At 40.3% G+C, this 14,614-nt stretch overlaps 1 protein-coding gene across 1 annotated transcript in view; it reads left to right on the forward strand.

Annotated features, from left to right (window-relative positions):
• Positions 1-14,614, forward strand: part of EFCAB6 (EF-hand calcium binding domain 6) — a gene marked incomplete at both ends in the record, with an annotated part of 113,958 nt that overhangs the window by 49,648 nt on the left and 49,696 nt on the right. Inside the window, 3 exon segments of the mRNA XM_084268656.1 lie at positions 6,046-6,217; positions 11,035-11,149; positions 14,092-14,225. Coding sequence (XP_084124782.1) covers positions 6,046-6,217; positions 11,035-11,149; positions 14,092-14,225 — 421 coding nt within the window.

The raw sequence follows: 14,614 nt of genomic DNA on the forward strand, positions 1-14,614 counted from the left end.
TAGGATTCAGGTAAAAATGTTTGAGCTCACTTTACAGGGTCCACAAGGATTATATCTCACTGCATTATTGAAAAATTGGGGTTTTGCCCTCTAGATAATGTCTCAAGAGTACGCTTGTGATCCTCTGTAGAATCAGTCCAGCTCATTATTCAGGAACTGGATTTGAACATTGTCAGAGGATCAGAAACTCTGGTACATCTGATGACTGTGACTACTGCAGGCCATAGCCACAGCCTCCAATTGAACCAGCATCATTGATATTGGCATCCAGGTTCCAAAGATGTATGACCTATTGATCCTCCTCACTTTACTTCTGTATATGTAAATGCCTGCCTAATTGAGGGGGGTGGAGTGTTGGGGAACAGCCAGCTTTCACTTGTAATAGGATGAGCTTCTCTTCAAAATATGTATTACACATGTATTTCCTTTCACTGGAACCCAGATAATGCTTTACTCTGATATATCCATGGAGGCATGCTCATTGCTTATCTTCCCTCATTTTTAGGCTGCTATTCCATAAAACAGAATGCTCTATGCAAAGCTCATATTTCTGTCAATGGTTCTCAGGACAGGAGTACACCCCTTGTGTTGCATCAGATTCTCCGCAGACTTCTTTGTTTCCTCTTCAATGATCTGACCTTTTTGTGTTCCTTAAGTCCCCATCTGAGTTCCCTTCAGAGCAGCACTGTTGCCTTGCCTGTGCATTCGCATGTCAGAAGCAACAGCTTATTCCTATGGCTCAAAAAGCCCATTTCTGTTGTCTCTGTTCCATTGTCTCAGAGCCTTACCACAGGATCTTCACTCGCTTTTCAAGAGAGGCCAAATGTTGCAGGGACACCAAACACAGATATAAACAACAGCCTCTGAGTTCTGACCCTGAATACCAATTCCAGTGCCACTCTTAATGCAACCTGCAGCAAAGCTCTTGCAAAACAGTCTGTAAGCCCACCAGGTCCTTCATGTTTCTGCCATGAACATAGAGAAACTGGTGGCGGGTATTTGACATTTGAACAGGCAACATAAGGATTCAAATGGGATAGCTCGCACTCAGTAGAATTCACTCTTTGCAAAGCTATGCAAAGGCGAAGCAGAGGAGGAACACACTATCCATCATCTGAAGGCTTCTCAGAGATCTCCTTCTGTCTCTCCTAGGAAGGTCTTGGGATGCTACAAACCTTAAGGGATATTTTTAAAAAGATCGAATCTCCTTTGCCTCCTTTCCAAGGTGACTGTTGGCTACGAGCCCTTAAAACTGCTTTATACAGTGCAGTCAGTCACTAGCTGTTGGAAGGATGTCAACTATTTTGAAGTGTTACCTGTCTACCTGCCAGCAGTTCATGTGAGACAAGTTCTCAGGCACATAGCTTGAATCATTTGACTGCCAGGCCTGCACGGGAGTGAGTGAATCCCTTGTGCAGAAAGCTGGGACTCTGCTGCAAACATACCAAGTCTGACCTTTTATTTATGATGTTAACAAGAACTGCTGGTTTAGGTATTCTGACAAACTTAAAGCAGGACCTTTGGATGTTTGGTTCCTGAACTGGTCAGTGTCTTGGAGCTATGAGTGGCAGATGAGCCACTCCTTCAGCAAGTATAAGCAGTGGCTTACCACTTCCCTTCAGTTCCTCTTGTGCCAGTGATGTTCTGTGGTGGCCAAGTCAGTTCTGGTGCCAACACGTTATAAACCTTTTAGTCTGGAGCTGAAGGCTTCTTTCCTTCCTCCTGAAACTGCTAAAATAAAATCTCAGTATCCTTATGAATCTTAATGTTACCTCTTTCCTTATTATAGAATGGGTGCTGTGTGACTCTCACTGGCCAAATTATGTCTGCGTCTTTCTTCAGTGAGAATTGATGATCAGTAATGGAAAAGAAATATTACATGAAGTCTCTAGGAAGGCCAGCATGGCCTCTTTCTTACTGGAGGTAGTGGTTTTGAACCAACAGCCTGCAATGAGTGGAATATTGATACTTCCACATCTTTCCACCTGTAAATTCTTCAACAGGTTGGTGTGGTTAAGGTGTCCCTACCTGTGAAAGATGCCTTCACTTCAGCAGACCTGTGAAAGATGGCCTTCGTTTCAGCAGACTGCCTCTGTCTCTGAGATTTGCTTTTGTGAGATGCTAAGAAATACCTAAGACCTTATGGTTTGCTCCTTCTATGTAATATTTTTTTGGGAACAGGGTTCCTGCAGATGCCTCCCAAGACTGGAGTAAGAACTATACTTCAAACAAGAAAGCAACCTGTTTGTTTTCTGCAAGCTGAATTTGTCCCTCCTTTTCTTGAGGTCAAAAGACCTTTGAGAAATTCTCCAAGGTTATTTTTACTGAGGTCCAATGCCTTTTCTACGGAAAGACTGTCAAAGCAGAGAGCTGGCAAGATAAAAAAAAATAAGGCAGATGACTCACCAACATGGTATACAGTACTGTCAGGACACAGTAAGCTAAATTCAAGATAAATCAGTGGCCTCACTAATAAATATCTCCGTCCCTAACTTCTGCTGAGCCACCATCTGGAGCTTTATCCCTACCTTCAGCAAGCATTCTGGCACCCAGAACTGACATGTTAGAGTAGACAGCTACATTAGCTTTGTCAGGCCTGAATGGAGAACTTTGAGACTCAGGCCCAGTGAGATGGCAATGTGCAGGAAGTAGAGTTTGGCGTCTCCCACAGTTAGTAAACGTAAATGTACTTGTGAATTATTACTTGAAGGTAGAAAAAGAACATACTTTTCACTGAGTACTTCAAGCTGGCAGCTGGGCAAAAGATAGTACGTGGCTAGCCCAGAGCAGCACATATGCTGATTACTTGGCTAGCTGCTAACAAATGGAAAATATAATGTCCCTGCCTTTCCAACTAGCAGAATCACAGAAGGGTTGGGGTTGGAAGGGACCTCTGGAGATCATCTAGTCCAATCCTCCTGTTAAAGTGGGATCACCTAGTGCAGACTGCCTGTAGTCCCTTGTTCTATTGCTGGACATCACTGAGAAGTCGCTGGCCCCTTCCTCTTGTCACCCACCCTTTAGATATTTATAACCACTGATGAGATCCCATCTCAGTGCTCTTTTCTCCAGGCTAAAACGACTCAGCTCTCTCAGCCTTTCCTTATAAGGGAGATGGTCCAGTTCCCCCATCATCCTTGTACCCCTCCGCTGGACTCTCTCCAGTAGTTCCTTGTCTTTGTTGAACTGGGGAGTCCAGAACTGGACACAGAATGAAGTTCTTCTCACTTTTTCAGGGGAGAATTAAATTGACAGATTATCAATTTCACAAAATTTGGTAGATGGACTCTGAATGTAGGGGAAAGGCTGACAGATGTGAATGAAAAGACTGATTGTGTTATTCTCATTTCCCTAAGAAACCAAGGTAAAAGTGGTGCTGGTTGGAGGGGAGTTTAATTTAAAATATAAGCTTGCTTGAAATCAGGGTAGATCTCAAGGATCCCTAGTGACTCTTGTGTCTCTTAACAGGCTTTGAACTCTTTGTGACTCTGTAATTACTGCCTGAAAGCAGGAATAGGTTTCTTAGAAATGTGTCAGTAACTCTCCAGTTCTTCTCCTTCCCTCTTTTTAAAGCTAAGTAGTGTGTTTGCTTTTCTGCATAAATTTGGGAGACAATTTTAGCCAGTTCTTTAAGAAACACTATGAATACCTGGCAATATTCTGAATTTTCTTCTTTCTTTATTTGTTATTAGTATTCATTGTTCAAGGAGCCTGCTCATATTTGACTCTTTATTGAAGACTGACTCAAAAAGAGGCTTTAAATGCTTCATACACTTAATGCAATCTGTTGGTAGTTTTCTGTCTCTGCTAAATAGAAAACCAATTTTTTTTTTCTTGATCCCTCTTATATTACTGAATCATTTATAGAGTAAGTTCTCATTACTCTTGATATTTTTTTATATTGAATCTCATATTGTGTTGTGGCCTTTCAGAATTTGGTTATATATACTTCTGCTTCTCTCTTATACTGTGATGGCATATTTCACTGATGCACTGCCAGCTCTCCTTACGTTATTTTCCCTTTAGACCTACTTCCCATGAGAATTTAGTTCCTTGAGAAAGAAGAAATCTCCTTTTTCTCATTGTTCTCCTGCCTCCTCTTTACAAGTGTCATAAACTTAGTCATTCCATCATCATTCCTGTGTAAGCTGTATTTCACCTTTTCAAGCAGTTTCTCTGTATTAATTAGGAAAAAAATTAGACTTTCCCTTCACTAGATTTTGCAGCATCAACAGGATATCACTGATGCATTCTGATAATCTGATAGACAACCTGTGTTCTGCTCTAATCATTACCCAACTAATTACAACCATCTCTTTTACCCCTTCATTTATTTTTTCCCCCTCAGGAAAAAATCTCCAAGTCCCCAAGAATTTCAAATTCAATTCCTGTTTTTCCTGTTGGTGATGAATAGTAGGCATCCTGCCATTGTAGCACTCATATTCTCATAGATCTTTATCAGTAGAACTCTAAATAAGGTTTAATTTACTGAACTGTAAAATTCCAGATTCTTCCAAAAACCATAAGGATTTCTAGGTCCCCTTCTTTATACCATGTTTCTTATATTCATGTACTGACAACCAGCATGCTTGATCCATTCTGTCTGGTTTGGTCTCTTCTATGACCCTGTAATGTATAACCCTATCCCAAGTAGTTTTAGGTTATAAAGCTAGTAGATAAAGAGAACTTTTTGTGAATAAGCCCATAACGGGGGCTTAGATCATCTTCTAAAAGATGATCTTTTAGATGACATCCTGCAAGTAACCATTCATTTATTTCCAAGGGCACATCCAGTCTTTGCCTCAGCCTTGAACATCAGGAAGGAGGAAGGTTATAAAGAACATTTGAGTTTACCTTCACTGCCTGTCCTGTAATTAGTTTTTCATTTTCTCAGGGTCACTCATGGCAAGACATATGTTGATAGGCAGGAGAATATAATAATCAGTGGGATGGAGCAGGTAAAACTGGTAAGGTTTTGGCAACCTCTTTCATTCCAGCAAGATAGATATCTCAGAAGACCAGGTGCCTTCAGCAGATGAGTCCATCTGAGATTCTAAGGCAGAAGTTACAAGTCACTGTCATCTTTTTATCCTTTTGGGAGGCTTAGAGTTAATCTTCTGTGTGCTTCTCAGATCAAAGTAAAACTCTTTTCATTAGCATATTTTTAGAATAAGAGTTAAAATGTTAATATTATCTTCACATTTAGGGAATACTATAAAACACATTTAATAAATCTATAAAATAAGACTGCTGAATATTTCTGCATTTTGCTTGTATGGAAATACATGCTCTAAGATTTAACAAAAATAATTTTTCTAACTTTTCTTTTCATGGGTTCTAATAAATCCGTAACAGATGTAAAATAGGTACAAGTGGGACACATTGCATACACTTTCATTTAATTTCTTTTATGTCTTTAAAGTTATAAAATATGTAATTGTTATTTATTTTAATGGCTTATTGATGAAGGTCATTGTATTTCAGCAAGAAGATTATATAGTCCATATCTATGGACTTTCTGATAGGGCCCAAGAAACTTTTTTCCCCTTTTAAAATGAATTGAAAGACTTTCATTAAATTCTTCCATGTTACCTTAGCATTTCATCTTAACTGAGGAGGTATTAAAGGATAAAAGTGGCTCCTTAGCTGGTGTAGAAGCTGGAGCTCATTAGAAACTAAGCCTGTGATTTGGAGTTCTGGGATCTCCATTTGAAAAAGAAATATTCCAGAGCAATTTTTTATTTTGCTTTGGTGCTTCCCTTTCCCTTCCTCCCTATTCCCTTCCCTCTCCCTCTTATCCCCTTCCCTCCTTATCCCATTCCTGCCTTCCCCTTTCCCTTTCAGCTATACATAAGAAACATTTGCAGAATATGGGCCTTGGAATCAATGTGTGCTCTAACTTTATCAACTTATCATTTTGTTCTGCATCAAAGATGCATCTTCCATGTCTATGCCTTGTATGATCTTGCTCATTATTGCTGAATCAAATGTTTGAATCTACAAGGAATAAGCAACTTGTCTTCATGCACAGTCTTTCAATTTTAGAATCAAGCAGATTGAAGATCAAGCTAACAAATACACCCAGAATAGAACTGTTGATGAAGTAATAAAAAGGCTGAAGAACGGAGTGATACAACAGGCAGCAACTATTAAAGACAGCTTTTTTGCCTACAACAAGCAATCACATGGGAAAATTAATAGCACTGGCTTGTGGAAGGTAGGAAAGATGTTAGCTATTTTTCCTTCTCCTCTATTTTCCCATGAACATACTTATTGTCTTAGCAATGTGCCTGCTCACACAGCTAGAGTTAAATCCTCCAGGACCATTTCAGTTACCAATGAGCTAAACAGGTCTCATGCAGATTATTGTATGAGGAAAAAATAACCTCAACTTGTCTTTAAAGACATAAAATTGTCATTCTGTAGCAGCACTACACCTTCAGCTGTTCCCAGCTGTCAAAAAAAAAATGTATAAATTGGGATTGGCAACACACAGTTGGGACTTGGAGGTCTAATGTCAACCAACTTTACAGCTTTTACATGTGGAGTGTGCATACCTTAAACCATTACCTGAGCTATAACTCAGCCCTTAAGCCCTCTTTGCAATGCCACAGTGGTAGCTGGGAGGAAACAGATAGAGGTAGGTGAAGAACAAGATCCTTAACAGATAGAGCATGACACTTTGGGGAGAATCACCAAAGCTGATTTTAAACCATCTGTTAGATTTCTGAGCCTCAGCTTCTTCTGAACCACTCTCAGACTGCATTGTGGCTCGTAGTCATGCTGGGACTAGGGGGATTCCTCTGGGATCCTCAGCTCCCTTCCTTGCTCACTCCTGCTCTACTTTCAAAGGAGCCTGCAGTGACTATGTCAGGAAAATCTGCAGGTGTCTAATAGCATTTCAGGGTATAGACCAGTCCCAAACAGGAGAAGAGAACTTTTCTGTAACTGTTATATGAATTCATTGAATTTGATTGTCTTGTATATTTCCTATGTCATTATTTGATTTTGGGTGGATTTTGATAGTGGTTTAGGTGATTTGGGTACAGCACCTCAGAGCCAAGAGGATCCACAATAATACAAATGTATTGAAATTGGATAGGTTTTAGCTGCCAAGACTTCCAGTTGAATTTTGTAGGTGTCTTTTTCTGAGGCATGTTTTTCTGTGGTGTTCCCAGGGCCTATCATAGCTATGATGGTTTATCTGACTGCATGTTGTGCTTTGGACAGACTTGTGAGTTCATGGATTTGGGATTGTAGCTGTGATGCTGATGGCATCCAGCTGTACGTTTCTTTCTTTTCACATTTCAAAGCAAAATGCTTTGCTGAAAGTTGAGATTGGGCAGGAAAAGAGACATGATGGCAGGAATATTTCCCTAGTCTTCCTAGGTTTAAGCAAGAGCTGCTGCTGAATAGTGTTGTGACAGTAGTGCATGATCTGCCCCTTGTCTGGGTGTTGAAGTAGGAGAAAAAACAGCAAGGGTCAAACCAGAACTGAACCTTTGAAACTGGCCTGCACCATGTCTTGGGAAAGCTTATCCCAATCTGTTTTCACTCTGGTTCAGCCAAAGTCATCTTCCCACCCACATACCAGGGGCCATACATGTTTTTGTAGCTGCTGTTGCCTGGCCAACTGTACTGATGGTGTGCAGGTGAGAGGCTGTTGCCTTCCTTTCTCCCCTTCTCAACACAGATCCATGAAGTATGAACTCCATGTTCAGCCACACATCACCTTCCCCTCAGGTGGATATCTTTCTGCAGTTGTGTGCAGGAAGTGAAATTGCTTGAAATGAAGTAGAGGGGAAGAGGGAGGACAAAACACATATTTTTTCCCCATTTTTCTTAATATTTTCTGGTTAATAATACACTTATTAAGAATGTGTTTAGCTGCAACCCTTCCTTCCATACAGATTTGACGTCTGTGGCACATACCTTTGGGACTTTGGCTTTGGTTGCTGTGATTTAAACTACAATGTGATACCTAAGAGGCTTATATATTTCCTGCAGCTAATGCAGTAATGTGTATTTTGTCACTGTTAGGCAGGACAAACTCATTCTACCTTCTGCTTTTTCTTCTGCGTTGGCTGTCTCTGTACAACTTGTATTTAAGATACTTGTGTAGCACCAGAAGCTACTGAAGAGTTAGTCTTTGTGATTTCATTGTTCTTTTATTACTCTATGGACAATGCACTTCTCAAGTTTTGACAATGCACAAAGGATAAAAAAATCATTGTGTACCTGCAGCCAGGTATATGCATCACTGCACCGTGATGTTCTTGGACACTGCAAGCTCAGCAGAATCCAGCTGGGTGGAATACTGCCCAAGAACTCTGCCCTGCTGCTTATGATCATTCAAGAGAGGCATGCTTCCCTGCAATACTCCTCATCTGCCCTGCCTTGTGCTGAGTGAAATAAGCCTACCCTGGATGAATGAAGATGAGAGCTCTGTGTGAATAAGGGTGATTAAAAGGGATTCCTTGTCAGAACTGAAGTGACAGACTACCTTATGTCTCTGGGAACTGCCTGGGCATGTGTGTTTTCAAGTGAAATGTAGAGCGAAACTGATTTTTCATCACTTGTGGTCTTTAAAAATCTCTACACTTTTTGCAAAAGAAAGGGCTTTTCCACCTCATTGTCTAGGTAGAATTCCAACTGGGAGTTTTCACATTCTTCGTACTTTAATTTCTCTGACACGTCTACCAAGACGTTCATCAATCCCTGGCCTGGAAGCAGAGCTGCTTTTCATCCCAGAGCCTGTGGAGTTCCAGTGGTAGATAAAGAACATCTAGACATGGATGTCCAGCACCGTTGTCGGCACTGTGGGGAAGCCCCCTTGTGTCCCAGCTGCTGCTTCAAAAGGATGGAGGACTCCCTGTATCACATCTGCTAAGTGCATATAGATATTCTGGATACATTAGGTCACAAATGGTGTAGTCAATATGACATGTCCCAAGTGCATTCAGGTGGGTAGGTTGTGAGACATTTTGGGGTCCCCCTGAGGCTCAAGCAATCTACAGTGGTATGATGTTTTTGACGGGATCCTGACTGTGTAGGTGGGCAGGTGTGTCAATGCCATTGCCCACCTTATTGGCACATTTGAAACCGCTACTCTGATCTACAGCTTCATTTAGAGCAGCCAGGCAGATGGTGTACAGCTGGGAAGAGTTGCTTCTCCTCAAAGGCACCATAGGCTACTCCAAGAGTAGTAGCATCATGCAGTAGAGGTAAATGTAGAAGCATACTTGGTTTGGGGATTCATTAGTCCAGGCCAAGCCATGGAAGTGGATAAAAGCTGTCTGCCCAACTTGGAAGTGGAAAAGCTCTGTCTATTTGTACAACATATATTACAGTGGCATCAGGGGTGTGGGCAGAATGCATCCTTACACTCCTCTGAAGGGTAATTGATCTTGATATGCCTGAATAACCCAAAAATTCAGACATAAAGTCATCAGTTAACCTCTGTGGGGTTATACCAACACTGCCAGTTCCCTGCACTTTTCTTCACAGCCTATAGCACAAGGACACCTCTTAACTGCTTGCCTGTGTGTGAAGGATACCAAAAGTGTGAGGTGGGTTAGTGAAGGGGGATGCTGAACTCCACCTCCTTTACCAAACAGTAATTTACTACCTCTAGCTCTGCCACGAGTCCTGGGGTAACATCCACAAATTGTGTGTGTGTGCCTTCATTTTGTGAAGAAATACGATATCCCCTCACTGTAAGGTTGTTATCATTCTTCTTCCTTTAAATAAGACTTAGAAACTATGCCTTTTGTGAGCCATTCAGCACAGGGCAATGCCCTAGTCATACAATTTAATATGACTTAATCTTGAATGCAGTTTTGGAGTTTTGTTACTTTTTTTCTCTCTAGATGAAAGTGCTAATAGTTGAGACTGTAGTCACCAACATTATTATTATTATTGTGACTGATTCTCTCCAGCTTTGATTGGATTTGTGCAGCCAGATTTCCTTATCGCTGCTATTAAGCATTTGATCTGATGGTAAATACTTGTTCAACTGAACATAAAATGTGCTTGCTTATCCAGAAGCTTTACATTCATAGAAAAGAATGATAATTTGCTAATTATTCTCACTTTTTTAATATTCCTTATGCTGTTCAGCTATTTAATGATTTTTTTTCTTTTAATCTGCACAATTAACTAAAATATAATGGCAAGAGTAATCACTGTAGGAACACTTGGAAAGTCAGGATAGTTATAAAGAAATGCACCCAAATCAGGAGTTACAAAGCAGCTGAAGGAAATGAAAGGTTTTGGAGAAAGCCCTCAGCAAGAGCAGGAGTTTTGATTACAACCTTCCAGGGAAACAGGAGGTGGGAAAAGTAGAAGAAAACCAGGGACCCTTCCACAGTGGACTTCCAGGTAAAGTTAAGAGGGGCTCAATGAGTGACCACCGCCATTCCAGACTGCTGCACCTCTGAGATGCAGAGAGGTAGAGGGTCTGGAAAAGGAAAAAAAGACATAATGAAAAAGAATAGAAGAGGACATAGGAGGAATGTAGGATGATCAGAAAGTTCCTACCTAAAATAGATGCTCAAATCTGCTTTGAAGAGCAGCAAGGCAGAAGGAATTGTGCCTTCCACCTTGCTGAAGCTGTATGTGGTTCAGGGGCCTAATCCATTCTGCAGCATTTCTTGTCCAGGAGGTAGTTGTGCCAGGCTTGTGGGAAAAAGTGGTAGCAGCAAACTCCCTCCAGTCCACTAAATGAACTAATATCATTTCTTCTGGCACTTCTTACGTTCCAGGTGAAGTTTAGTCTTAGCCTGTCACTCGGTGCTTTTGCTTAACATGCCAGTCTGAAAAACATGGTCAAATTTTGCTGTCTCTTTCTGTATAGAATTGGAGTTGTACAGAATAGATTCACATTTAAATGGCTTGCTGTAAATAAAAGATAGATTTTCTGAGTAATTTCAAGTTGAGCCATAAGATAAAACACACAGATATTTAGCATTCAAAATGGCATATTAAGCAAGAAAATACTCCATTACATAACTTATTTTATTTCTCTTCTAACAGGTGTTGGAAGATCATGGCATGCCAATGGATGACAGTCAATTTAATCTTCTAGCAGAAAAGCTATGGCTAGCAGATGGAGGTTTGAATTATCTGGATTTTGTGGCAGTACTGGAAGGTAAAGGAATTTTAACAGCAATAAAGCATGAAACAAACCCTTACTGGAAGATCCAGAACTTTTCTCTTTCGAGGAAAAGCTATTGGTGAAATTAGAAGAGATCAGTGATAGGACTTTTAGCACACAGGTGACCTTCCTGTCTACTTCGACTCCTGATCCAGCTAAGATGCTGAGTATCTAACCCAGGACAAGAGGGAAACTGAAATGTGGGATGTGACTTAACTAAGGATCCACGGCTAGGTGCCATAGCATTGTAATAATAGACTGCAAAAAATAACTAATTGCTCTGCCTTGAGCAGATCCTTGTCCTCAGCATTACTAACTCTTATTCATAGTCTTGGAATTATGTTGGATCCTAAATTAGAGTGGATGCTTTTCTAGTAGGGATGTCCAACATTTTTTTCTATGTTATTCTATGTAAAAAGCCGGAAGACAGTAACTAGTCCTTTCAAGAAAGACAGATCTCTTAGTAAGCCATTAGTGATGAGTTTTATCAGCAGTGTATACAACTGTGATCTGTTTACTTGCTGGTTCATGGTTTTAATTTCAAGTTCAGCTTTCAAATGTTAAAGCTGTTAAGGGACATTGCTACTAGAGGATGCTGAAATGTGATTATCTCTAACATAACTGATAGCTTTATTAGAGCATCAAGAATCCCAGTGAGAGAGAAAGGTTTACTGTTTGTGTAGATGTACTGCCCACCCAATATAATGAGGATGTGGTCTTCATTGATTTTCTGCTACTGAGGAATGAATACCAGGGGAATATATTTGCAATTTGGGAGCACATTTTTTCACCTCAGCTACTCGCCTTACCCCATCAGTAATTTCACTGATTTCAAGGCACTGTAAGTAAGGGTTAGATTTTCAGCTCTTAAAAATTAAGCTAATGGATTCGGAACTGATTTCTTAGGGTGGAACCCTGACTGCAAGCTAAAGCTAGTAATTATTCACTTCCCATTTCTTTTATACTTATGCTCTAATTCTAGATTTTGTGGGTGAAATTCTGAAGCCTCTGAAGTTAATGCCATTTTTGCTGTTGGCTTCAAGGCCTGTTTTAACTTCCATTTTATGGCTCTTATTTTCCCCAGAAGCATACAGTTACCTTTTTCACCTTGTTAGTATTGTTTTCTGTTGTCGTTATATCTCTCTTAGAACTAAGACAAGAGGGAGAGCTGACTTGTAGCTGGCTGGCATAATATTCAGGTTTTTCTTCTTTCAAGGCCTAGAAGTTTCAAAGCTTGTGAATCTAGCCAGCTAATCATCTGTCCACCAAAATATGTGCGCCTTCACCCAGTAGCCTAATGAAAGATGTTTGAAACAGGCTAACCCCAGGAAAAATGGGTGTGCCAACTCTTTGATTTAAAAAAAGAATCAACAGTGGTTTGTCTGTGTTTAAAGTTTTTGCTTTTTCCAGTTATGAGAATCACAGCTTTTCTTTCTGTACATTACTGTATCTCATAGTTGTAAAAGGATGTGGCCCACATTTAACATAAAGTAAGTCTCAGAAACCAGAAGACCAAGAAAAAACCCTCTTAACTTTTTGTTTTCAATGATTTCTGATTCACTGGGGTGGAGGGTGGTATGTACTTATGGAAAAAGAGACCTGATTTGCTTCTCACAAGCTTTAGTGGGAAGGTAACACAAGTACAAACTTTCTTGACTAGACTTCGTAGAAACTAGAATTGAAAAATAAGGGAAGTTTAGTGCATGTCTGTAGCGGGAAGTAGGATTTAAAGGGTAACATCAGGAGAAGTTAAAATGATGATGTGAATTGAATACTGTTTAGTACTTCTTTGGGGTAGTTGTACTGACTCTTGTGTGTCAGCGTATATAAATCTTTTAAAAAAGAAAAGAAAGGTTTCTTTAGAACAGACCATTAACTTAGCATTTTTCTTATCAATCAAGAGTAGGGTGTAGTGAAATGTCAGTGTGTATATTTTTCTCTGCAAGTTTTCCCTGTTTTAAAGTCTGATTGGAATTACATTTCTATGTGGCTCATGCATTCCAGAAAAATTCTAAAATGCTCAAGAGGCTTCAAAAGGTGCTTAGTGTCTTTTTCCCCAGAAGCAAGGCAAAATAGGTTTCTAGAGTATAATTGCACAATGAACAGAAGGAATCAGATCTTGAGCAGTGACTGAAATAGCTTTTCTGTGGCCTAAATGTACCTTAGCCCTTCAGGACTGAAGTACATGGGTGTCCTGCTGGGAAGCTGGCTGTCGCCCTTTCCTGATCCTGCTGATCCTTCCTGATCATTATCTCCTGCTATGGGATAATGAACTTGTGACAACATGATGCCATTGTTTGTGCAGGAGTGAGACTTGGCAGAACAGAACATAAAGCAAAATAGATTCAGGGGTGATGTGCTGGTAAGTCAGGACTGTTTAGATGGCAGATCTCCTGAAATAGCTCACATCCATTCAAACCTGAATAGGGCTTTGCCAGGATAGAATTGCTCCAGGGGACATGGTCTAGCATGCAGTAGTTGTGCTACAGTCAAAGAGATAACAAATTACTTTCTCCAACACTGCCTGCAGCTCCTGTGTTCTCTTGCTGAGACAGATGGGCAGAATGACAGCAAGCCACAGCTTTCACGGTGTTCCTTTTCTCCTCCTGCAGTCTGATACCTCCTTTCCTCAAAGCCACTAGGCACCAGAGAAGGCTACAGCAAAAGTGAAAGACCTTGTCTCAGCTGTGCTTTCTTCAGTTAAGGTTATCTTCTTCATCTTGTGCTGGGAAAGCTATAGCACCTGAGGCATGTACTGTAAATTGGGTGGACACTGCTAATACTCTATCCAGCCACTGGGCTTTGCCATGTTTGGGCTGTTAAGAATACCACTGGGGGGTTTCTTGTTTTGTTCATGTTATATTATTGCGCTATTTATCAAATATGTTTAAAATCATCTTTTCAATGTTTATTATACTTGGGTTTCATTCTTGCAGATGCCACGTTGAATGGGCCAGGAGCTACATCATGTAACAGCCCAAACCGCAGAGTAAATGATATTAAATACTCCTATGTGACTGCTGAAGAATGTCTCAATCAACTTAATGATAAACTGATGGAAGTCTACGGGGTAAATATGTCAAGTCGTGGTTTGTTTTTGGCAGTGAAGTTGGCTGTTATTTTGATACAAACATTTGCTTTAAAAGTTGGTTTGGAGAAGCTGTCAGGAAAGTGATTCTGAAAATTATGTTGGTTTTCTTGTCTTCTGTGTTCTCAAAAACTTTCAGTTCAAATGCACTCAGTTTTCAAGGCAAAACCTTCTTTTTTTCCCCCTAATTGTCTTTGCAGCCTCTGCCAGGAAAATAAGATCTGAGTTATTTTTTCCCATCCTTTTGTGAGCATAGCTATTAAAGATTCTGCAATTAGAAAAGAATAACTCTGTACTACTCATTCATGGAACAGTCCATCTATTGAGAATGATCATTCAAGAAGACATTCTTAGTCCCTAAAGTTTGCAAC

Source organism: Gallinula chloropus (assembly GCF_964237585.1).
Source record: "Gallinula chloropus genome assembly, chromosome: 1".
Taxonomy (NCBI): Eukaryota; Metazoa; Chordata; class Aves; order Gruiformes; family Rallidae; genus Gallinula; species Gallinula chloropus.